This window comes from Abramis brama (assembly GCF_963993115.1).
Source record: "Abramis brama genome assembly, chromosome: 19".
Taxonomy (NCBI): Eukaryota; Metazoa; Chordata; class Actinopteri; order Cypriniformes; family Leuciscidae; genus Abramis; species Abramis brama.
The window spans coordinates 11,836,843-11,860,547 of record NC_139981.1 but is presented as its reverse complement, the minus strand read 5'-3'; the positions used below and the strand labels follow the sequence as shown (position 1 = coordinate 11,860,547).

Here is a 23,705-nt window from a genome sequence, read left to right as displayed (position 1 = left end):
CCCCCAAATCAGAAGTCTTCGACATGACCACTAGATGGAGATAATTGAAACACTACTTTGACCAGAAGGCATGCTTTCATTGCAGATTTCAGTGCGTTTGTCTGTACAGCTCTTTCAATGGCCTTAGGGAGCAAATCTTCATTATCTTAATAAAGAAAAAGCTGAGAAACCAGTTCAGTACGTATCTATTTGCTGTCTAATTTCATGGCAATTACTATCTACAATCTGATTATTTGTCATTCATGGTAACCTATTATTTTTAATTAACTTGTGTAATGAAATCAGAATAGCTACCAATTACTGTGTTTTTTTTTTTTTTTTTATGTATATATTATGTGTAACGAACATTCTGACAGTTTACTCTGGTAAGGCCAGGGTGTTGATTCATGTGACAAAGGATTATGATGGCTGAGGGAACCACTATCTTTGAGGTTTTGTGTACATGTTTGCATTAAACAAACAGTGGACATGTTTTGCAGGATCTGTGCCGAGTGAAACATATGGGTAGTCTCTGCAGGTGATTGGTACAACAGGCCACATGCCCAGAGTTCATCCACTCTCATCTGTCCACATTACACAAGCCACGGCACCCAGCTGAGCCTAATCAGTGTGTTCCTCCATCATCCACTGAGTGGACCTCCACCTCCTATAACAGCAATAGCTCAATAACCTCACTAGGAGGAAATCACAGGTGAGTCATTCTGTTATCCAGTACATTTTCATATAGCCATCATACACTTTAATATATTTGAACTCACAACTGCTGAGGATGGAAATCTGATTGTTTTTATTTGATCAGAACAAGAGAATGCCCAAAGTACTGTAAATACAGTGTCATTTAAAAAAACATTTAAACCCAACCAGCCGAGTATTCATGTTAAAATACATTCCACAATTGCAATACTTAACATACAGTGTACATACTTTTTTATTTCCTCCTTATTATTTCCCATCCAATTGACATACTGTTTATTTTACTGAATAATAGAGTTTAAGTGCATGTTCTTAAAGGGCATATTTCTGCATAAACCTTTTATTCTTTAAATTGCAACACAGGTATATTCCTGTTTTAAAATGTACAGAATCAGTACTGTATACTGCTCAACAGAACAGGTATTTCAAGTACTGACTCAAAAAGGAAGTATCACAATCTGAGATGAACTTGCTGATTTATATTCATTGAAGGAAGGCTGCTGGGCTGGTTTCCCTCTTCCTGTGTCAAGATTCATCAGAGAACTGCAGCTGTGACGCTCATGTTACGGTTGTAATCTGGGCATTGCTATATCTAAACCACTACAGCTACACAAACACCCAAAACCACACAGAAACTGGTTTGAATGGACACTGTGCTGCTTCTTTCAATGATGCTACAAAAATGATAATGTCATCTTTGTATTTCAGCAAGTTCATCCTTTCTTTAATTCACAATTGAATCAATGCTTGCTGTTGTGGAACATTACAGCACGGCCTTTACAGATTACAGATCACACAGAGGTTAATCTGCTGATCCTTCAGAGTTATCAACTTCCACAAGAAAGAAAAAGGGATGAAGAGGAGAAAAACAAAAAGGCGCACTGATCTTAGGTTAGTGATTGGTCCATTGGATCTGCACATCTAATCTCCATTGGAGTTATGAAAAACTACAGATGTATGGCTTCTACTCTACTGCAAAGTGACAATGAATCATGACATAAGTCTTCTTTATATATGTGTTGCAGTACAAATACTGTAATTTATTTCTGATTTACAGAATTGATTGAATACACTACATTACAAAAAATCCTTAAGTGGTGAATTGAAAAATAAATTGCAATTAGTTTGACATTACAAAACCAGCAGCACACTTCTATTTAAAAAAAATAATATTTTTTTTACAATCACTATTGGATCAATTTCTCAATACTTACTGTAGGTCACTTTCACTCAAAACTCTTCACACAGTGAGCATAACAGTGGCCTAAACTGTGGATCATTTATTATATCACCGCTTTGGCACTAAATGCATTCATAAACCACTTATTTCGAATGATATGAATTATTTTCTCACTTAAACACAACCACCGCCAAAACTCTATGTATCTACAGGCCACTTTGCACGTTTACATATTATTTTCAAAACTGTTAAAGTTAAGTTCAAAACAATAACAATACAAAACTGATTATGAAAGCAATTTCATAAGTAATACCATACTGAAATTATCCTGACGCTAAAAAAAATAAATGTTATCAAAGCAATTGGATGTAGCTGAAGATGTTAATCTTTCAATTTCATTACTGAAGGGGACCATTTAGGAATAATTTTGTACTGTAATGTAATCATGGACCATGTAACAGTCACATGTAGGCTGTGTTAAATCCAAAGAGGAGTAAAACACAGGAATAACAGGATACTGGAGAGACTAATAAACAATGAGATTTAACAAAGGAACAACACATAAACAAAGACAACAACAGAGAACTGGGAAATCAAAGGGCTTATATATACAATGATCTAATTAACCTAACACAGAACAGGTGTGCAACTTGATTAGCAACCTAGCCAACTAACAATGAATGAGAACACACAGGCAAATCTGGAACAGGGAAACCAAAGTAAAACACAAAAAAACTAACAGACCTAAACATAACCCTGACAGTAACATATTCTGCAGTGACTTCTAAAGAGTAGAGAACTGTCATGTTTTGTTTTATAATTTTTTTTTTACAAAAGAAAACATTTTATAATGCTATATGTGCTGTTAGTGTTTTTTAGATTGTTGTTTTATGAGTGATAAAGTGTGCTTGTTGGGTGACAGGCTTTGCTAGTGTTATGGAGGAATGGCTCAATTTTAGACATGTATGAAGTGTTTTAGTAGATTTAATGCATTTTGAATGTGAAATAACTGCTGTGCCAAGTTGAGAGTTGGTAAGGAGAACTGTGTGAAGGGTTTTGAAAAAGGGACTTTAGTATTAAGAAATGTGTCTTAGCGATTGTAAAAAACCAGTAATGTTTCTGAAACTGAAAATGTAGGGAGCGGCAGTACTGAATAAATTGAGCTAAAGGTCGGTATTGACACTTTTAACATCTGAAGGTGAGAATGTAAACATGCCGGCGTGGGCGTGGCTGGACTGGTCGTCGTGTGAACAGTGGACAGGAAAAGTGCTCCAGGGGAAGAGACAGGGAACAATAGTGCACTTTGGAACAGCCATGACTCATGCTTGAAGGACTATCTTTCATAAGAGAAAGTTCAGAGTCCCATTAAACGAAATCTGAAAAAGGCAAAAGGACCCAGGACCACCAAAGGACTGAACTCACCTATGCAAGGTCAGTAGAAAATGATCAAGGTCGACATATTTAACTGTTTAACCACTGGGCCTGCTTTAGTTCAAATAATTTTGGTGATTGGTCCATTGGATCTGCACATCTAATCTTATGAAAAACTACAGATTTATGGCTTCTAATCTACTGAAAAGTGACAATGATGTATCATGACATAAGTCTTCTTTATATATGTGCTACAGTTCAAATACTGTAATTTATTTCTGCTTTACAGAATTGATTGAATAAACTGCATTACAAAAAATCCTTAAGTGGTGAACTGAAAATAAATTGCAATTAGTTTGACATTACAAAACCAGCAGCACACTTCTATTTAAAAATATATACTTTTTACAATCACTATTGGATCAATTTCTCTAATTTTGCTTTAGTTCAAATAATTTTGTTGATTGGTCCAGTCTGAATATAATAGTTTCAGTAGAAATGTGATTTAGTATTGGAGTGTTTCTGATTATGTTAATACGTTCTGCTAGAACTATAAATTGCTTAAGACTGTATTTATTTACATTATTATACATTTTTGTGGAAACTGTGATACAACTTTTTTTTTCAGAATTAGTTTAGAATAGAAGGTTCAAATGTACAGCATTTATTTAAAATAGAAATATTTAGTAACACTGTAAAATATATTTTCTGTCACTTTTGATCAGTTTAATGCACCTTTGCTGAATAAAAAAAATAATTGTTTCTTTAAAAAAAATCTGATTAGCATGACCCATTTTGTTTTCAAGGCTTTTCAGATTAAAGTCACTTTTCCCCCATTCACTTCCAGCAGATAGGCCTATATGATGCCAAAAGAAAAGCATTTAAGTGCACACTCTCTGTTAATTTACATATTTGTGTGAAATGTACACTTAAGTACAAAGATCATACATGGAAAATAAAAATGATGGGATAGGTCATTTTACTGTGCAAATTATGGATGAAGTGGGTTTTATTGTGTTTTGTCCTGTAGATGTTTGTACAATTTTTTTGCACCATATATATAATATTATTATTATTTATGTATTTCTAAGTCTTTTTACTATTCTTTCTCTTCCTGCCTTGTTTTTATCATTAACAAGTTGTTTTTTTTCATAATGCTGAGTCACTGAATGGGTGCCAGGAGTTCTTTTGTTTATTATACACAGCTTAACCTTGTTCCTATCTGCTGCCCTCCATTGCCTGCATGACATTGCTTTCTTATAAACAGTTCAGCTCAGAATGCACTCTCTGAACACATAGCAGTTTCCCCCCCTGCATTTTATGGAGCAGAATTTGAAACTCTCTGTAAATAAGGTCAGATCACTTATTTTTGCCTCAATATTGTGATGTTGTTCTATAATGTGAGCTGTCAGAAAACCCCCAAAATTGTGTCAGAAGCACAAGCAAAGTCCAATTTCGTTTTGAAAAGGGGCCAGAACAATAGTGGCCACATCCATCTTTAACACACTGACAAAAGAAAGCATCAGTCCTTATACAAGACTGACGATTGTTGTCGGCTGCTTTGTGGCTTGTTTTCTCTCTCCGTCTGTTTCTGTATTTAATCTGTGCGCTTCTGATCACACTCCTCTCCAGATGTTGAGTCTTGGGGCTTCTCTCCCTCTGTAACAACGATAGATAGATAGACAGATATATATATATACAGATAAGGGAGACATCCAAAATGTGCACTGTTGGTGTGCCTCCAGGAGGAAATATTTGGAGAAATATATATATATATATATATATATATATATATATATATATATATATATATATATATATATATATATATATATATAATTTTTTAAAGGTATAAATATTTCTCCAAATATTTCCTCCTGGAGGCACACCAACAGTGCACATTTTGGATGTCTCCCTTATCTGACCCATATATTTCTGGTCTTGGAGTCTCTACTAACGACCTGATGAGGTCTGATTGATTAGGAAGAGTTGGAAAATGTGTAGTGTTGTTGTGCCTCCAGGAACAGGGTTGGGAAACACTGGCCTAGAGCACACAAGTAATAAACTGGTGAATGAACTGTTAAATGACCTGTTTGCCCACAAATTACTCTGAGGCACAATTGTTCATTATACACACTTCATTTTGGTGATCCCATAATAGTTTGTGTACATAGAGAGAGACAATATGTAATATCGCAGTATTACGAAGATTCATCTCAGCCCCATTGAGAAATGTTGTTTCCATAGCAACAGGGGGAGAATGATGTTAAGCCACAGAGACCTAGAGAGGGAGTGTCACTTCTTTATAAAGAAAGAGGTGAAAGACAAAAATACATTTCCACTGTGTTTGTGTGTGTACGATTGTTCATAAGAGATAGTGAGGACATTTGAAGATGAGGGGGAGTGAGTGAGGGAGAGATAATTTGACTGTACATCCATTGGATTTCCTTTACAAACACGGGCACTCACATTCCTCTCTCTCTCTCTCTCTCTCTCTCTCTCTCTCTCTCTCTCTCTCTCTCTCTCTCTCTCTCTCTCTCTCTCTCATATACACGCATACGCACTCTCCTGCCTGGGGATTTGAAGATGTGACTGAGGCTGGTTTGTAATCAGATGAAAGACGAGTATAATCCCGAAGCTCCCTCCATCTTTTTCACTGCTGGAGTGGGATGCTGAAGGAGAGGACAAGGGCCAGGATGGGTGACGTGTGATGGAGAGATCTGTGCCGAAGGGTTCTGCCTTTATAAGGACCTGGACTGACGTTGCACTCTTGGGAGTCTGGGATGACCGCAGAGACCATTGAAGAGAGAGTGGACAGGTAAAGACGGGGCAGAGAAGTCATTAAAAGGGAGCTTCATCTGTGACTGGGACACAAGGTAAGCATTTCTTTTGAAAAAACTGTCTGCCATCGTTTTTTTGATATATGTGTGTGGATGGGTTTAGATGCACAGGATGGAGTTCTCACCTTGCCAGCCAGGTATTTTTGGATTTAATGGAAGAAAAATGCACTAGGGCTTTAAATGAATTGATAATGCCAGGCTGTTTCATCACACTGTGCCCAAGTAGCACATTCTTTTCATGTGTGACATTCAACTTATTTATGAAATTTATGAAAGACTCTTAAAGTAAAATACTAAACATGTTTTATTGTTATTTAAAATGTATAATGCAAATAATTTGTTGCTAGACTATAGATGTTATTTTCCTCATCTGTTAACATATCACAAACAAGATATATCACTGAAAACCAAATCAAAGTGTGGAATAGTGGGGAAAAACATTTTGGACCATTTTAAGAAAGCTCTACCAAAAGTACCAAACAGTCTTGTTTTGGCTGGTTTTTCCACAGTCTATGCAATGTCTAACAACAACATACATATAGGCTATTCTAATGCATGCATATAGGGACTGTAGAGTGAGAAAACAACCATTGTGGGATTGAGACTCTTAGAAACAGCTGGCTTCCCACAAGACAAATGCCAATGTCTGTCTTGATACTTTAAGTGCGTTTCAAATGGTTGGGATTTTTTAAATTATTGAATGTATTTGAAAGTCTCTTATGCTCACAAGGCTTCATTTATTCAATAAAAAAACCCTAGATATTGTTTTCAAGGCTTTTCACATTAAAGACACATTTTTTTCTCCATTCATTTCTAGCATATATCTGATGGCAGAGACTGGACACACAGTGTCATTCCCACCAGGGGGCCTCATCCAATCAGACCCTGGCATCATTGTTGAGTGCAGTTCAGCAGAGATGACGCCTGAAGATGTACTCCTGAAGACCTCCAATGAACCATCATTCTCTTCAAAAGACCTCAAAGACAGCAGCTTGAATGACCAACATCAGAATAAACACTCATGTTCACTGACAGTACACAGGGAACATGCCTTATCCCCTCACCAGGACTTAAATGAGCACAGTCTGTTATCAGTACAGAGAAGCCACTCAGACAGCTTGCAGATTTTCAAAAAGGCCACAGCTTCTCCTCTTTACTGTGAAACGGGCGACGCTTTTTGCCAAGGACGAGACCCTGATGTTTGTGCGCAGTCGTTTCCTTCTTTAGTGTGTAAACAGGCCATGCCGCTTCAGCAGAGCAATACGGTGACCACGTCAACCAGAGCAGGGAGTAGCGGGTCGGGCAGCCCCACTCAACCAGCCAAACATGGCTTCGTTCAGATCTGTGAAGTCATTCCAGAATCCACCTGCCCCAAATTCGAAGAGGCTGCTTGTTGTAACTCACACTTCCACCATGGAGCCGTCGAAGACACATTTGCGGCATATTGCCACCCGCAGCCCATTCCTGCCCCAGCGCAACTGCTTCCGCACTTAGTGGGAATGGAGGAGAACTACAGGGGTCAAGTCTCAGCAAGCAACCTGCTTGCTCTTCCACGGCTCATCTCCTCCGTCAGCGAGACCGGATTGGATGGTAAGCGACTCCTTCGCTGCTGCAATCTGGACTGCTCTTGGCCTGGTCCGTTGCGTCCAGTTGGCGCCCAGTGGTGGGTGGATCAAAAGACCACAAAGGAAGTGGAGACCATGACTTCACAAAATGAACTGAGAGATGTAGGAGTGCAAGTGGGTCAGGACTCTGAGGAGCATCCCCAGCACGTGTTCCCAGAAGTGTGTCTGGTTGAGGAAAAGGCGAATGTGAAAACGGTGTCAAAGAGTCAAAAGTCTCCTGTGAAGGAGGTGAAATGGGATGCCGAGGGCATGACCTGGGAGGTGTACGGGGCCTCGGCCGACCCTGAGGAACTCGGACTTGCGATTCAGAAACATCTGGAGATACAGATCAAAGAGACTAAGGGAATAGCGGCGAAGCTCTCGCGCCAGAACACGACAACATCCCAGCATAGCTCAGGATTGACCCAGAGAAGAAAAAAGGGGTTATTGGGATCTCTGCGCCGTCTGGGATGCTGTTCTTGCACCACTGGTGCAGTGGACTAAAGAACCAACCTGACTGAGACCCCCAAATGGACATTTATAATACTCTTCTTGGGTATATAGATTTGACAGCCATGTAAAGAACAGGTTCAAAATAGGGTATTTTTAGCAACGGTACTATAGCAACAGCAACAGTAATAGATTTCAGAAAAAAAAATCATGTCTTCCTTTCATTTTTAACACCTCACTTGATTGCTGTAGTAATTTGCTCAGTATATTAAAAACTTTATTTTGTAATAGTTAACTGCTCTTCGGTTTATGTTTTCCATCAGTAAAACATAATGATTATGACTGTTCCTGTCTTGCATTAGTCTATGTGGAATCGTGTCCATTCAATTAAAAACCTTTATTGTTTAATTCTGTGGCAGCACTGTGATGGAGGTAAGAGAATACAGTAACCGTGGAGCTCCCTGCTGGTCAAAACATGACAGTAAGATATGCTATCACAATTTGTTTACAATGTGTAACTGCTTTTAAAAGTGAAATACTAATTACAATACGCTAACATTCAAAAGTTTGGGGTCTGTAAAATGTTTTTGAGTCACTTTTGCTCACCAAGGCCGCATTTATTTGATCAAAATACAGTAAAAACAGTATTGTTGTGAAATGTTATTATGATAACTGTTAAAATAACTGTTTCTTATTTTGTTATATTTTAAAATTAAATGTATTCCTGTGATGGCAAAGCTGAATTTTCAGCATCATTACTCCAGTCATCAGTGTCACATGATCCTTCAGAAATAATTCTGATATGCTGATTTGCTGCTCAAGAAACATTTATTATTATTATTATTATCAATGTTGAAACACAGTTATGTACACTTTTTTTCAGGATTCTTTGATAGTTCTTTTGTTATTGTGTTTAAAGCAAGCATATTCATTGATGCACAGATATTATAGGTCTATATTTGATGTTGTACAATATAATGGGCCATTCTAGAATATTGTCTAGCCATATCCACGACATAAATATCCATACATGAATAAATACACCATGAGTTATTACACAGTTAATAAATTTGCTAATTTCCATAGACAGGATTTCCACTGTCTTCAAGCATTTATAAATTGTATTTTAAAGTACAGTTGCAAAATTATGCATTCAAATACATTCCGCTGCTCTTCTATTGCACAGAGGCTTCTTTTTACTAGAGCAGCAAACCTGATGACTATACACCTGTCATTTGTTAATTCATCATCTCCAGCAGCAGCATACACGAGCAGTGCTGCCTTACATAACGCGTGCATTTGATTTGATCTCACACATGATAGTGAGATATCGCGGGTTATTCTGTGGACACGGACACAAACGGAGGTAAGTGCCTCGATATTGCCAAAGATAAAAGGAAAATGAATGAATATGCATAATGAAGGGTTGTTGCAGAGGTGTAGCATCCATTTAACCAATTCTACTAGACACCGTCGAGACTCCACAGAAACGCCTTGGGTTTGTGCGAACGTTAGTGGACGTCGCATGCATAATGTCATATTATCAGGCATATCCGCGCCTATTCTCATATCTGCCTATATTCTCATAGAGGCTGACAATGCCAGATAATGGGTCGCATTATCGTGTTCTAAAAAACTAAATGAATTATTGATATCGTGACCATTTTGAATTTGTGACCAGGCGAACGATGTGTAAAAAGCGTATTTTTCTCCTCGTGTATTGAGTGTCATGAATTGTATTACTGTATAGTCAGAATAACACAAGGTGAGGATAATAGTCTTCTGCTATCTCTAGCAGTTATTGTGAGCCGTAGCCTAAATTACAGAATTTTTAGTGACCTAGTTGGAGATTAGCATGATTTATTACCATTTCATCACTTAACTAAACACACGACAGTGAAGACCACATTTTAAGGCAAATGCATTAAAATGTATTATGTGTTAGGAATATGAGCTCATACCATCAGTGTGCTTTTCTCTGGTCTTTGTTTATATTTGGCCTATATCAAATCAATCTATTCACATATGGAGACAATATCACCGAGCAAACTAAATGAACCTGAACGGGCATAACAAAATGTTAAACCTTTGTTAAATAGTTACATACTTTGCAGTTGCAGTGTTCCCAACCGTATTTGGACACCTAAGTAGCTTGTCAACTGTCTGTAGTAAAAGTTTGTTACATTTATGGTTTAAAAAACTGGCTGATGTGGTTGCCAGAACTTTATCATAAAAAAATGCAGTGACAAGACAATATAAGGATGAGGTTACCCCTGCAAAACACATCAGGATAAAACACATGACACACAAATAATGCAATATGCATGAAATAGCCTACATGAAAAAAAGAAAAGAAAAATCCCATGCACATAACAACATTTTAAAAATTAAATATAAAATAAATGTGATAGTTTGCACAAGTATTCAGGTGTCAGCAATGGTATTCATGCATTTTAAGTGCGACTTAAAAATCCTTAAATTATGATTTAAAGGCCCGGTTTAAACTAAGAGTAATCCTTATTCAATTAGGGCATTTAAGTAGCTTTTATAACCGTGCCTTAGAAAAAAAAAGTGTGTGCATCTTGAGACAATACAATATTTTAAGATATGTTGCTTTCAGTTAAAACAGCTCAAACATGCATTTTAGTCTGGGACTAGGCTTAAAGGATTAGTTCACTTTCAAATGAAAAGTTCCTGATAATTTACTCACCCCCATGTCATCCAAGTTGTCCACGTCTTTCTTTCTTCAGTCGAAAAGAAATTAAGGTTTTTGAGGAAAACATTCCAGGATTTTTCTCCATATAAAGGACTTCAATGGCAACCAACGGTTTGAAGGTCCAAATGTCAGTCTCAATGCAGCTTCAAAGTCTCTACACGATCCCAGTCGAGAAATAAGGGTTTCTAACATGACCTTTCCAACATGACGACGTAATGCGTGGCGCATCTCAGAGATAGTACAAGACATGCATTTGAGGTTAAAAAGTATATGATTTTTATTTTTATTTTAGAAAATGACCGATCGTTTCGCTAGATAAGACCCATATTTCTCGACTGGGATCGTGTCGAGCCTTTGAAGCTGCATTGAGACTGACGTTTGGACCTTCAAACCGTTGGTTGCCATTGAAGTCCATTATATGGAGAAAAATCCTGGGTTTTCCTCAAAAACCTTAATTTCTTTTCGACTGAAGAAAGAAAGACATGGACATCTTGGATGACATGAGGGTGAGTAAATTATCAGGAACTTTTTATTTGAAAGTGAACTACTTTAAGCCTTATCTGTAAAACTGAGGGAAAGTGTCCAAATACAATTAGAGGCCACTGTAATATTGGGAAAAATAGCTAGAAGCTTTTGTAATTTTTTTCTCTCTGTCATCTTCATGTTTTTCTTCCATTCCCAGGGTGATCCAGAATGAACAGGGCTGCCGCCACCTGCTGGATATTTCTCCTGCTTTCAGCATTCCTCTGCGATCAGGTGATGTCCAAAGGTGGCAGAGGAGGTGCCAGGGGTTCAGCGCGGGGCAGCGCCCGAGGCGGCCGGACGTCCCGCACCCGAGGCTCCCCCGCTGTGCGGGTGGCAGGGGCAGCGGCGGCCGGGGCTGTGGTGGCGCTGGGAGCCGGAGGATGGTACGCGTCGGCCCAGCGCAGACCGGATGACAGCTCAGAGCATGGAGATGATTACTACAGTAACAGAACAGACTGGGAGCTTTACCTCGCCAGGACATCAAGCGCAATAGTGTATGACTCCACTACCACTAAACTTTCCGCTCTGCTCCTACCAATAAACCTTGTCATGTACTTTGCCCCTTGAGGCAGTTTAAGACACACATTGGCACAGCTTAATAAGCTGCTCATGTATGTTACTGTGCAACACCTATGTTTAATAATGTGTCTGTTGTACAACAAAGAGGATATGAAAACAAAAGAAAGATTCAAAACTTTTATTTAGTTTAGTAGACATTTTAGGAATAGGATCTGAAGTTAGACTGCATAGTTTGCTCCAACAGGAGCATTAGTAACTATAGACTACTTAAATTATGCTGGTTACATCATGTACTGGATGGCAAAAATACTGTGTTATTGTTGTGCTGCTGAACGGCTGGAGAAACACCACTGTAATTGAGATTTACACAAACGTGAACCTTTTTTTAATGAACCTATGTCTCTTTATCAATATTTATGTTCACATTTAACTAATATATGTGTGTAGATTGAAGAGGTATGCTGTAACATGTTTAGAATATGAAAACCGTTTCTGTTTGTACCTGTACTTCCATTGCTGTGGGTGTTAAAATGTCCTGTTTTTAAATTTCTACTTTAGTCATGCTATTTCTAGTAGAATTTTTTGATAATGCAGTATGTATTAAGTACACTAGTGTTTAAAAAAGGCAGTGGAATTAAAGATGTTTTTATAATATAACATACACAAGCACTGTTTGCCAGCTGTTAGATAAATTTAAAAGATTATAATTTTAGAAATCAAAGCAATTACGTGCCAAATATTTTATAAAATGGACATATTAGTAAGGAAAAACAGCTGCTGTGAAAGTAGACAATCTAATTGTTATAAGTACTTTTGTGTTGGCAACTGACGTTTGTTTGTAATCGTTGCTTTTCACATACAAACTTATGCACTCAAGATACCAATGCTGTTAAAATTAAACTGAATAAGTTATTGCTTCAATTGTGGTTCTGAAAAATAATACATTCACTGCACCTTTGACCTGATAACTACACAATAAAAACAAGACATGTCCAAAATACCCATTGCACCACCTTTTAATTAAAACATTAAAAGTAATAAGTGGTTCACTTATGTGCTCTGTGTCCAGTCTTGAACGTAAATACGGTAAAGTCAAGTCAAGCATAGTCAAGCATCACGTTTCCGAGTTCTCCTTTCCGGAATGCTCTGATGAAATCGTAGGCTGCTGCACTGTAGTCTGGCATTTGGACAGTGATGTTGCCTAAAGAGTTGATGTGTTATTGGTTAAATACATTGGATAAGTTATGTTTCATGAACAACTGAATGCTTCAATAATTAAAGGAGTGTAAGTGAGGTTGATTTATTGTGTGAATTCACTAAAATTAAAAAATAAATCAGCTCACCAACTCCAGTGATGGCCTTCACACGCTTTGTCTTGCCAAGCTTTACTGCTATACACTTCAGCACGTGCTGAATATCATCGCAAGGCTCTTCCAGATTGTACTTCTCAACGTAACTAAAGGAGAAATTGTCACAATCATTATTGATTACTTTTACATGCTGCTTTATAAAATATGCAACAGATGACTGTTTACTGCTCAAAACTCACTGAGAATAAATGCAAAACCTACCTAAATCTTTCCAGTCTGTTCAGTGAAAAAAGCAGATAATCTGCAATGATATCCTCACCAACTAAATGGTCCAAAATGGTACCTGTTTGAAAAGACAACGCTTTCATTACCTTACAATTGTGACATTACAACAACAAAGCTACTATACACTAAGAAATACACTATACACTTTCTGAAATTTGTGGACTTACCACATAAAGCAAGTTTCATTCCAGTCTCTATGTTCTCTATTTTAGGTGGCAGGACTCCTGGGGTGTCCAGTAAATAAATTATGGGTCGGTCACAGACCTAGTAAAACCAAATTGAATTGAATGCTACGGGAGAACACATCAACCCAATTGAATCCATTATCCGCCTATTAATTATTAATTAATACAGCAAACCTGAATTTTGGTCAGGACAGCTTTTGTAATTCCTGGTTCACCTCCAACTTTTGAAGCTTTCCCTGAAAGCAAGAAAATACAAATATCAAATGTCTAGGCCTAACGTTTGTTTGTTAAAGTCAAACAAACAATTTCAGTTTCATGCTGACTTTAAGATTAATAGATTGGGAGTTTCTAACAGCAAGCAGAAGATTATTTACAAAAATACTAAATACCTTTTTTCAAATATGTTCTTCTTACAGCATTAATCAGTGATGATTTCCCCACATTTGGCACACCAATGACCATCAGACAGTAACTTCTGTCCTACACATAGATGGATAACAAAGTCAGAAAACTTTACAGCAAAATGTAAGCCACTGAAATAATTGAAACCCACCTCTTCTCTGTGAAAACGTGACCCACTTTCTATCAACTCTGTCACGAGAGGAATGATCTGCAACGTCAGACAGTGAAAGACAGAATGTTTAAATTTATAAGGTGTCAGGTTCCCCAGTCAAGCTTTAATTTAGAAATTTCTGATGTAAAGTGTAAAACCTCTCACCTTTTTTAGGTTTTCATCTCGCTGTCTTAAGCAGTCTGTGAATAAAACATTCCTCACACCTTCTCTCTCAAGCCGCTTCATAATGTTCTGGTGGAATTAAAAAAACGTGTTACATCTGATTAGCACATTATTTAAGTACTTTCTGTTCTTGCATCTATTAAGGCAGTTTAAATTCAAAGCAATAATGACATGTATAAGATTATGACACCTGCTTTTTGGACGTGTCTGCCAAATCCATCTTGTTCAGTACAAGTAAATGTGGCCGGACATCAAGGCTTTCTTGAAATGAAGGATTTCTTCCAGAAAAGGGTATGTTGGCCAGTTAAAGAGTGTTTAACTGAGGTTTAATCATTCAAAATGTACATTATCTGCCATAAAAAGGATATTCTAGCATCATGGATCTCTACAATGCAGTCAACCTTCCTTAGACTGGCTCTCATCTGCTTGAGTCCTAAAAAGAAAAAGTCACAACGTTGAGCATAATTCTGAAGGAATGACATGACAATTTTGAAACTTTAAGAAACCTGTTTTTTATCTGATCGCCATAAATAAGATCAGTAACTAAAGTAAGCTGAATGATTGAAATGTCCCTGTTCTGGATGTTAACTTTTGGCCCTGTGTAGCAACAAATTAGACAGATAAGGCAGATTTAGTGATTTCTAGTATGTGGCACGCACCTTTAGCCATATGTCCAGGGAACCAATGCGCCACCTCTCGCTCACCAAAGTCAAACACTCTCCTAAACTTGGTAGCATTGAGTAAAGAATGATAAATTCTCATCGTGGCCGCTCGGTCCGTCTGAATGTAGAATGTATTTGCAAGACTAAGACCGCTGCTTGTGAAACAAATCGTATAAGTAAAGGCTTTTATACTACAGGGCCGTTGAATGCTTGAATCTGATTGGTTGACAAACGTTCTAAGGTGTGCATTATTTTCAGGGAAACGCACAGCTAAAGTAGTTCCAGGCAGGTCTTGACCGCATTACAGTTCCATATCACTTCGCGTAGTCAACTGTAATAACGGAAAATAGGATACAATTCATAACAAGAAAAAACATTTAGCCCCATGCGCTTGATCTGCAATTTTCAATGTCTAGCTTCACAATCAATGGAAACATGCAGTTTAATTTTAATATATAAAGTATATAGTCCTATATAATCAATAGAAAATTAAACTGAATATAGGCTAAATAAATGGATAGTCCTGCAGCACAGATTTTTATTGCCGATAATTTAACAAATAAATAATTATTGATAGGCCTACTTGTTAAAAGGGCTTTGTGTTTCATTTATTTGGCTAGTCTGTCATCTGTCAATAATAGAAAAAAATGAACGAATTAATTAAAACGAAATGAATAAATAAATAAATAATAATTTTGACGCACATGCTTTTTCTGTCTCATTATTGCATCATCTCTCTCTAATAACTGCATAAAGCCGGGGACACAGTTAAAGGCCGGTTATGAATGTAATTTGATACTTATGACTGATCATGTCCAAATGCGTGTTCAGCGCGTTCAGTCTGTGTTCAAAGTCGGTGTTTAAAATCTGCAGTCGATGAAAACAGTCAGAGAATGTGTCAGCTAGTCGTGTGTCCCAGCATTAGTCTGCTATCAGCGGCTCAAACCTCCGTTACTAACTCTAAAATGACGTTTTGGAATTAGCAACGGAGGCATGGGATTAGATGCGTAAGAAATTAGTCCTACATACAAGAGCGTTTTAATGACAAAAACTTTACAAACGTCTTGAAATACATCATCTGAACAATGTTTCGAGGTGTGGTAACTGTAGTATAAGCGGAATAATTGACTTCAGGCCGTTGAATTATTAGAAAAATAATGCACACCGAGGTGTAACGGCCACTCCGCTTCGCGTCGTGACCGCATTACCACCTCGGGTGTGCATTATTTTTCTAATAATTCAACGGCCTGTCGTCAATTATTCCTTACCTAAACGATTTGATTTAAAACACTAGTAAACATCACTCTCCTACAGATGCCTTACTTCTTCTGTGCTCCGAGTGATTGTACAGAAAGAAACTCAATCATCGCCACCTACAGGATTGGCAGGGGAACTCCAGGACTGTCCAGATCATGGTCCAGATTCTCTGCCATATCTTTAGCAGCCAGGTATAATAATTTGCGAAACTCTATATGAATTCATTCTCGTTATGAAAGTTTTCACTATTTTTATGATTGAGTTTAATAATCTGAGAGTGGGATTATGAATGAAATATGGGCCAAAATAAATTTGAAACGCTGATTCTTCCCTAGTTTTCCTTTAATAAAAGGGTTAATAAAGCATGTTTTTAACAAGTCTTGTAATGTAAATCTGATTCCAATTACCCTTTATTTTAGGTGTTTTATTTCTACTGATTTCAGTTGAACAATGACTGCACAGTGCACAGCCGAAATTAACTCTGTTTGCATCATTGAAGCATTGAATAATTTTCCTGAATAATTTTGGTGAAATAGCGCCCTCACGTGTCAACATTTATACATACATTTATACATATAACTGTCAATTTCGTAACCGCCCCTTTTTCCCATAGACTTCAATACAAAATAGCGGCACAAAACAACGTCCGTACACAGCCGGCAGACGTGTATAACTTCAGAAATCACTTAGATGAAATATGTCGAGTAATTATATGTCCACCCTGCCTTCCATAGAGCGTGAACGATACATTTATAAACTTAATTTGGGCAACTTAAAAACATGTCCCTTTCATTCTACCAGCGTCAAATTGGTCTAACAACCCCACCCAGTGGCCAGAATGTCTTACCCGGACATTTACTCGTACCTCATCGAGTCACCAGGTAGCCAGTGAATGATTTTACTACGGTTTTAAGAAGTAAACATCTTTAAATGTATATATTATGTCTTTATATTTAGAGTAGCTATTTAGAGTAGCTACTGAGTGCACTTTTCTGTCCAGCCATACAACTAGCCTGATTTAGCTTTCGATAGCATCATCCGTAATTCATTATATTTCCATAACAGCAAGATATGGATGATGATGGCAGGCAGAGATGGGCATAAATACATGGAAATGTAAGGAATAAATTTCAATTTTGGGTTTTTACAAATATTATTACCACACAACAACTCTTTGGCATGTTTGTAAGGGTTAGTACACGTCCTCAATCCGTTTGTTTTCTCCTAAAAGTGGGCGTGAACCTTTTCAGAGACGTTCTATGACGCTTCGCCGGTTGTGCGTATAGTTGATTAGTAAAACAACGCACTTTTACGTCACATGTTGCCAGTTCAGTTCACTAGAATGGAATTTGCCACACTCACAGAATGTTCATATGGAATTTGAATAGGAACGGCAGGAATTCGAGTTGAATTTGCAATTCAAAGAAATTCAACAGCCACACAAACGGTTTGGGGAAAATAAATGATATAATATAATAATAATTATATACATTTTGACTAATTTTGCCTTTTGATTCTCTTATTAATGACCTTCTTACAATTAGGCTATACATATTTCTCTAAACTAAATTTAATAGCCCTACACTAAAAATAAACTAGGCTAAAATAAATATTTTAACAGTTGTTATAGGCCTATTAAACATATTTGTTTGTTTGTTTAAAAATATCCTATAATTGTCATACATAATTAGAGAATATTAATTAAGAGTTCATTCACCATGGCACCATCATGGTCCATGAAATCCAAACAAATAAACAAATTAAATATATAGGCTAAATGAATAGCAGGGGAGAGCGGGGCACAAAGTAACGCTTTTTGACTTTCTCAGTTTGTGTAAATCTACTTATGGTTCAGAGTATTTATTTTTTCCCACATTAATTTCCCACATGTCTAGTACAATTATGTGTTTTTGTTTTATTAATACAGTATATACTTTTTTCTTGATATACCCCGAAAGAATGGAAGTGAAATGTGACAACATGCCCCATAGGTGGGGTACATTGTAACATGTGAGGGGCACATTGTAACATAACATGACAGCTTAAAATGTTATCTGATCTAATAAAAAAAAATATACAAAACAAACTAAAATATTTTCTAAATACAATACAATTAAAAAACTTTTTCATATAAAATAATGGCAATTTTTAATAATTAAATATAAACTCATTTTTGAGTTTTGACTATGAACACATGAAAACACAGCTATACAACATAGTTCAAAAACAAATAAATAATTAGTCATTTCTGAACATTGACTCTCAGTCTTTATTCACCTTTTTCTCACGTTTTCTCAATAAAATTAATAAAAGTATAGAATATAATAGCATATTTCTAATATGGGCACATTGTAACGCAGTGTTACAACATGCCCCCGCCTGCACAACTGGGATTTAAACCCGGCTAGTGTCTTCTGCTAGTTAGCGAAGCATTAAATAACATCTTGGAGATTAAAATAATATCAGATTTGTCTTATTTTAAATAAACACAAAAAATAGAGATGAAAAATTAACTTAAGTAAGAAATTTACTTTTGCTATGGTTTAATAAATGTCTATGGATATCTTCCAAAAAAATTAATATTTTTGGCGGAATTTTTTTTCTATATAGTGTTGATATGGCAACTAGTAAATAAACAAAGTTTCGTCATCCAAGCATGTGCGGAAGTATTTAAAACAAGCGTGTTACAACTAGCCCCGTGTTACGTTGTGCCCCGCGCTCCCACATATCAATTAAAAATGATTTGATTGACTAATTGTATTTTACGTCGATCACCTTTAACAGAAATGCTCTGTTCTTTTTTCATAGGTTTAACACATCACAGTATGCTACTTTTTAGTTTTGATAAATATAAAGGCTATTTTTCATGAAATATAAGATAAAAATGACAGAAACAGAAATAAGAAATGCATTATGAAGTTAAGAAATGCAACTACTGAGAGCATTCTGGCGATAATGTCGCTATTATTTGCATAAGTCATAGGCTACTTAACTGTAATTATCTTATCACAGCTCTGAGTTACATGGCTTATTTAAAGACTCTCAATCGGCCTCTTTCTCCCCCTGTGTATATTATGGATAGAAACTATTCTATTTAACTATAAACTATTCGTTTTAACATAATAAAGTGTTCTTTGGGTGCATTGCAGAAACTGGCATTCGATTCAGGAAATACAAACCCAGCCTTTTGCCCGAAAGTCACTCCCTGAACTCCACTATAAACTCCACCCTGATTTGAATGGGCCAGGTGTGTGCACAGGTGTGTGTCTGAGGCTGCTTAGTTAACTGGTGGCAGCCCTGCCGAGCGGACAGTAACCGCAACTTTTTATTTCCCCCCCAGAATTACCTTCACTTTTATCGCGCAATTTTTTGAAGGTGATTTAAAATGAATGCCACTGAATTTGGGCTGCCTCTCACTGAGTATGATTTTGAGCGCCATTTTGATGAGAGGTTTGCTATTGAATGGATGCAGGACAACTGGTAAGAACTGTCTTTGACTGAATAAGAATTTCAATTGAATACACTTGCCATCTTTGCTTGGAGGTCCAGTATAAATTATTTTTCTGGTGTTCTATGTTGTCCCTTTCAGGAAAAAGTCGTTTTTGTTTGGTGCTGTGTATGTAGTGGTCGTGTTTGGTGGGCAGCACTTTATGAAGGAAAGACGGAGACTTGATCTGCGAAGAGTGTTACTGCTGTGGTCCCTCAGTTTGGCCATCTTTAGGTAAGTTTAAAAACTAGTGTTTAGTTTATAGTGTGCACACTTACTTTGTCTAAATAACCAAGTTATTTTACACATTAAGACATCCTTAAAAAGAGGTTTTGATATATTTAGCCCACTTCAGGGTATAATGATTTATTTATTTTTTTTACATGTTTGAGGAATAGCAAGTAACACGTTTATTTAAAGGGATAGTTTACCTCAGAATAAATTCTTTTGTCATTTACTGACCCTCAAGTTGTTCCAAACCGGTTTAAATTTCATTCTTCTGCTGAACACAAAATGATTTTTTTTTAATGTTTATAACTAAACGGTTGTGGGGCAGTAGGGGCACCATTGACTTCCATAGTATTTTATAGTATCAGTCAAATGCCCTGAACTTTTGACCTTTTAATGATACTGCACATTGTCTTTTTAACGAGACTTTCAATCTTGGATATTAAGTTACATATTGTTGTCTGCAAATTTGGTGCTTGAAATGTGAGAGTGCCAAAATGCACGCGAGTGACATGTTTGTGAGATTTACCACTTCGTGTGGCTTTTAAATCTTCAGTGCTGTTGTTTAAAGTTGGATTTGGTTTCACTTGGGTGGGGATAAGTTGTCTTGGTCCCATCTCAAAAGATGACAGAAATGACAGTAAGCACAATGTAATTGTGTGCATGCTTTTGGAAAGAACAATGGAATATTGTGATTGGATGGCAGCAGTGACCCCTGGTCACATGCTCTTTAGATCTCCCATAGCAACTGAACTTTCACCACTTAGTGAATGTTTTGATATTGATTGCAGTTTAACACAGAAACTGCCTGTTAGCAATGTTCCTGGGGGGTTTCTCCCCCACCCCTAAAGTTAAGAGGCCTGAATTGGTTATCTTGGAAAACATTGTTTCACAGCCATGGCAGACAATATTTATATACAAATCATGTTTTTTTGTTTTGTTTTTTCAGTATCATTGGAGCAGTGAGAACTGGGTGCTTCATGTTGTACATGCTCAGCACCAGTGGTTTTAAACAGTCTGTTTGTGATCAGAGCTTCTACAATGGGCCGATTAGCAAGTTCTGGGCTTGTGCTTTTGTGCTGAGCAAAGCCCCAGAGCTAGGTGAGTTTTTTTTTAATTTTTAAAGGGATAATTAATCAAAATAATCAAATACCATTTTGTTATCATTTACAATGTGGAACACAAAGGAAGATATTTTGAAAGTAGAATGTTCCAATTGTTTGCATATGTAATGAAAGTCAGTGGAGTCCAAAACAACATTGGACCCCATTGACTTTCATTGTATGGACAAAAAAAAAAATGTTTTGTGATTTAAATTATTTTTAATTCTGTTAATTCTCGCTTTAATTGCTTATAATTTTGCACTTGTAATCTTTTCAGGGGACACCATATTCATCGTCCTGCGTAAGCAGCGGCTGATCTTCCTGCACTGGTATCATCACATTACTGTGCTGGTGTACTCCTGGTATTCCTACAAAGACCAGGTTGCCGGTGGTGGCTGGTTCATGACCATGAATTACACTGTGCATGCGCTCATGTACAGCTACTACGCTGCTCGAGCTGCAGGACTCCGTGTGCCGAAACCCTGTGCCATCATCATCACTTGCACCCAGATTGCCCAGATGGCCATGGGGCTGGCAGTAAGTGCACTAGTGTACCGGTGGATGCAAGATGGCAATTGTCCCTCTTATGTGGATAACATAGTGTGGGCTTCACTCATGTATTTCAGCTACCTGCTCCTCTTCTCTTCTTTCTTTTATCAGTCTTACATGAAGGGTTCAAAACCCACGGGCATCAAAACTGACTGATTATGCAGGACTGAGGTTTATATACAGGTTTTATTTTTGATAGTTTACCTTTGATAAAAAAATATTATTATTGTTATATTATTTATTTCATGTTTTTAAAGCTAGGTGAACAAAGATGTCAACTGCTATTATAGTCTGTCTATGCCTCAAGCTGTTTAAGGGCTGTGTCTGTTCGTTCTATTCTGGTATTAATCAAAAACAGCTCTTTATGATGTTGTTGAGAACTTTAATGATTTCGAAGGACTTCCAGACATTTTTTTAAAGGGTAATTGTGAATTTTCTGTGTCATATGACTGCTTTGTCCTGCAGTCTTACAGGTCACAGTTTCTAATCTTCAAAAGTCCATGTTTGTTTACTCTTTGCAGACTTGGTAACATGCCCTGAACCCAACTGAGACACACGGTGTACGTTGTAGCGTGTGCTGAGAGCCAAGATCTGTGTTTGTAGTTTGAGAACAAGTGAAGAATTTGTCAAGAGTCCTATTTAAATGTACATATTCGTAGAACAAAGTCCTAGTTTAAATGGCCACACCATTAAAATTTCATCCATTTTTGTATGTTCTTCTGGGTGTGTAGGTATTGCTGCATGATAGTTGTTTCCTCATGATGCTACAGAAACTTGAATTATCTGTGCTGACTGGTTGGACAGGTTCCTAGAAGTTTAAAATAGGCATTTTTAAGGCTGGAATCCAGAAGGACGACACCCGTGTTCTCGGTCTCATTCTGTGCGTGTTTCTGTCATTAGTTCTCTGCAGCCCTGATGCACTGAAGTTACATTATGTAATACTAGCTGAGGAATGATTGATCTAGACTCACTCACCCTTGAATAACACATGTAGAGTCAGTATGAAATTGTTCCTTTCTGGTTTTCTGTCTGTGAGTATTGAATTGGTGTCTGACAGAGCGGTTAGCTGTCCCTATAATGGTGTTTGTTACTTGAGTCATTAGTAAAATGTCATGTAAATCACACGCGGTCACATTTGGGAGATAGTTCAGTTTATGGTTGTGGGGGAATTTGGTTTTCCACTGAAATTAGCATGATGAGGTTTCCACCTATGGTATTGTATTATGTACTGGTATAGAACAAGCCTTTGAGAATACTCAGTGGGACTAAATATGTATTCTAATTTATTATCTGAAATGTTGCTGCTACCGTCCGAGAAGTTTGGTGTCTGTCTGTACTCTGGTTTCTCCTGTCTGTTCCTTTAGAATCACTTTATTTTAAGACTGAAAGTTTCTATATTTGCAAATTTCCATTTAAAGGACATTTTGATTTGTTTTAAATATATTTTATGACTTTGTCTTAATGTTAGAGATGATGTGTTTGTAGGAACTTATTGTGTGAAGTTGAATGTATAGTGGCACTAGTTTACTTTACAAAACATTTACAACAAACATGTTTACAACTCCTATATTTTAATAAAGGAGTGAAATGTGATGTAATGAAGGTGTCAAATGTAAATATTTCTTTCCTACCTGATTGTCTGTACAAGTTCCTAGCCAATGTGAAGTAATTATGATTGTTTATTGTCATTAAAGTTGTTTCTGTATTATTGTGTCTATCATGTTCTGTTCAACTTTTCACAGTCAAATGGTGTCAGCTGACATGTTCTCTGAGCTGGAATATTTTACACATTCATACATACTTTTGTTGTAAACAGGAATTTGTACATATTTCCAGCTCTGATAGACGTAGACCTTAAGGTTGATGTATTTTCCTTTCTTTCATTCTCTCAGTTCAGTTGGGCCAGTCACTTTTTTTTCATTTTTTTTTTTTCAGTACATTATATAGCACATGTGTTTGGATAACACTCTGGAAGCCTCTTCAGAAACCTGATTTCTTTATCACA

General features: G+C 37.0%; 3 protein-coding genes across 5 annotated transcripts; 2 read left to right on the top strand and 1 right to left on the bottom strand.

The window, feature by feature from the left end:
• Nucleotides 1–3,141: 3,141 nt before the first annotated feature.
• LOC311069564 (GRIN2-like protein) lies at nucleotides 3,142–8,369 on the top strand. Its single transcript, XM_084092805.1, has 3 exons — nucleotides 3,142–3,304; nucleotides 5,831–6,120; nucleotides 6,902–8,369. Exon 3 carries the CDS (start codon nucleotides 6,912–6,914, stop codon nucleotides 8,190–8,192), a length of 1,281 nt encoding a protein of 426 aa, XP_083948931.1. The 5' UTR covers nucleotides 3,142–3,304; nucleotides 5,831–6,120; nucleotides 6,902–6,911; the 3' UTR covers nucleotides 8,193–8,369.
• A 4,529-nt stretch (nucleotides 8,370–12,898) lies between these two features.
• mtg1 (mitochondrial ribosome-associated GTPase 1) lies at nucleotides 12,899–16,458 on the bottom strand. 3 transcript variants are annotated; one of them, XM_084092802.1, is made up of 12 exons: nucleotides 16,400–16,458; nucleotides 15,074–15,231; nucleotides 14,783–14,847; nucleotides 14,605–14,709; nucleotides 14,397–14,483; nucleotides 14,232–14,288; nucleotides 14,068–14,158; nucleotides 13,853–13,914; nucleotides 13,661–13,757; nucleotides 13,470–13,551; nucleotides 13,242–13,354; nucleotides 12,899–13,099 (listed from the first exon to the last, which is right to left on the bottom strand). In XM_084092802.1, exons 1-12 carry the CDS (start codon nucleotides 16,441–16,443, stop codon nucleotides 12,996–12,998), a joined length of 1,065 nt encoding a protein of 354 aa, XP_083948928.1. In that variant the 5' UTR covers nucleotides 16,444–16,458; the 3' UTR covers nucleotides 12,899–12,995. The 3 variants fall into 3 exon arrangements, with proteins under 3 accessions (XP_083948928.1, XP_083948930.1, XP_083948929.1); XM_084092804.1 differs by having other exon boundaries at nucleotides 15,074–15,407; nucleotides 16,400–16,425; XM_084092803.1 differs by having other exon boundaries at nucleotides 15,074–15,262; nucleotides 16,345–16,414.
• Nucleotides 16,459–17,183: 725 nt separating this feature from the next.
• elovl6l (ELOVL family member 6, elongation of long chain fatty acids like) lies at nucleotides 17,184–23,404 on the top strand. Its single transcript, XM_084093647.1, has 6 exons — nucleotides 17,184–17,214; nucleotides 19,483–19,592; nucleotides 19,674–19,813; nucleotides 19,923–20,054; nucleotides 20,998–21,149; nucleotides 21,429–23,404. Exons 3-6 carry the CDS (start codon nucleotides 19,719–19,721, stop codon nucleotides 21,854–21,856), a joined length of 807 nt encoding a protein of 268 aa, XP_083949773.1. The 5' UTR covers nucleotides 17,184–17,214; nucleotides 19,483–19,592; nucleotides 19,674–19,718; the 3' UTR covers nucleotides 21,857–23,404.
• Nucleotides 23,405–23,705: the final 301 nt, after the last annotated feature.

What these genes read in the sequence shown, in the direction of transcription:
- LOC311069564 (XM_084092805.1), top strand. Translation starts at nt 6,912, where the DNA reads ATGGCAGAGACTGGACACACAGTGTCATTCCCACCAGGGGGCCTCATC.
- mtg1 (XM_084092802.1), bottom strand. Translation starts at nt 16,443, where the DNA reads ATGATTGAGTTTCTTTCTGTACAATCACTCGGAGCACAGAAGAA. An exon ending in CAGACACGTCCAAAAAGCAG is followed by an intron (nt 14,484 to 14,604) that starts GTGTCATAATCT and finishes TAATTCCACCAG; the next exon opens with AACATTATGAAGCGGCTTGA. An exon ending in GAAGGCCATCACTGGAGTTG is followed by an intron (nt 13,100 to 13,241) that starts GTGAGCTGATTT and finishes TCAACTCTTTAG; the next exon opens with GCAACATCACTGTCCAAATG.
- elovl6l (XM_084093647.1), top strand. Translation starts at nt 19,719, where the DNA reads ATGAATGCCACTGAATTTGGGCTGCCTCTCACTGAGTATGATTTTGAG. An exon ending in GAATGGATGCAGGACAACTG is followed by an intron (nt 19,814 to 19,922) that starts GTAAGAACTGTC and finishes TGTCCCTTTCAG; the next exon opens with GAAAAAGTCGTTTTTGTTTG. An exon ending in CTCAGTTTGGCCATCTTTAG is followed by an intron (nt 20,055 to 20,997) that starts GTAAGTTTAAAA and finishes TTGTTTTTTCAG; the next exon opens with TATCATTGGAGCAGTGAGAA.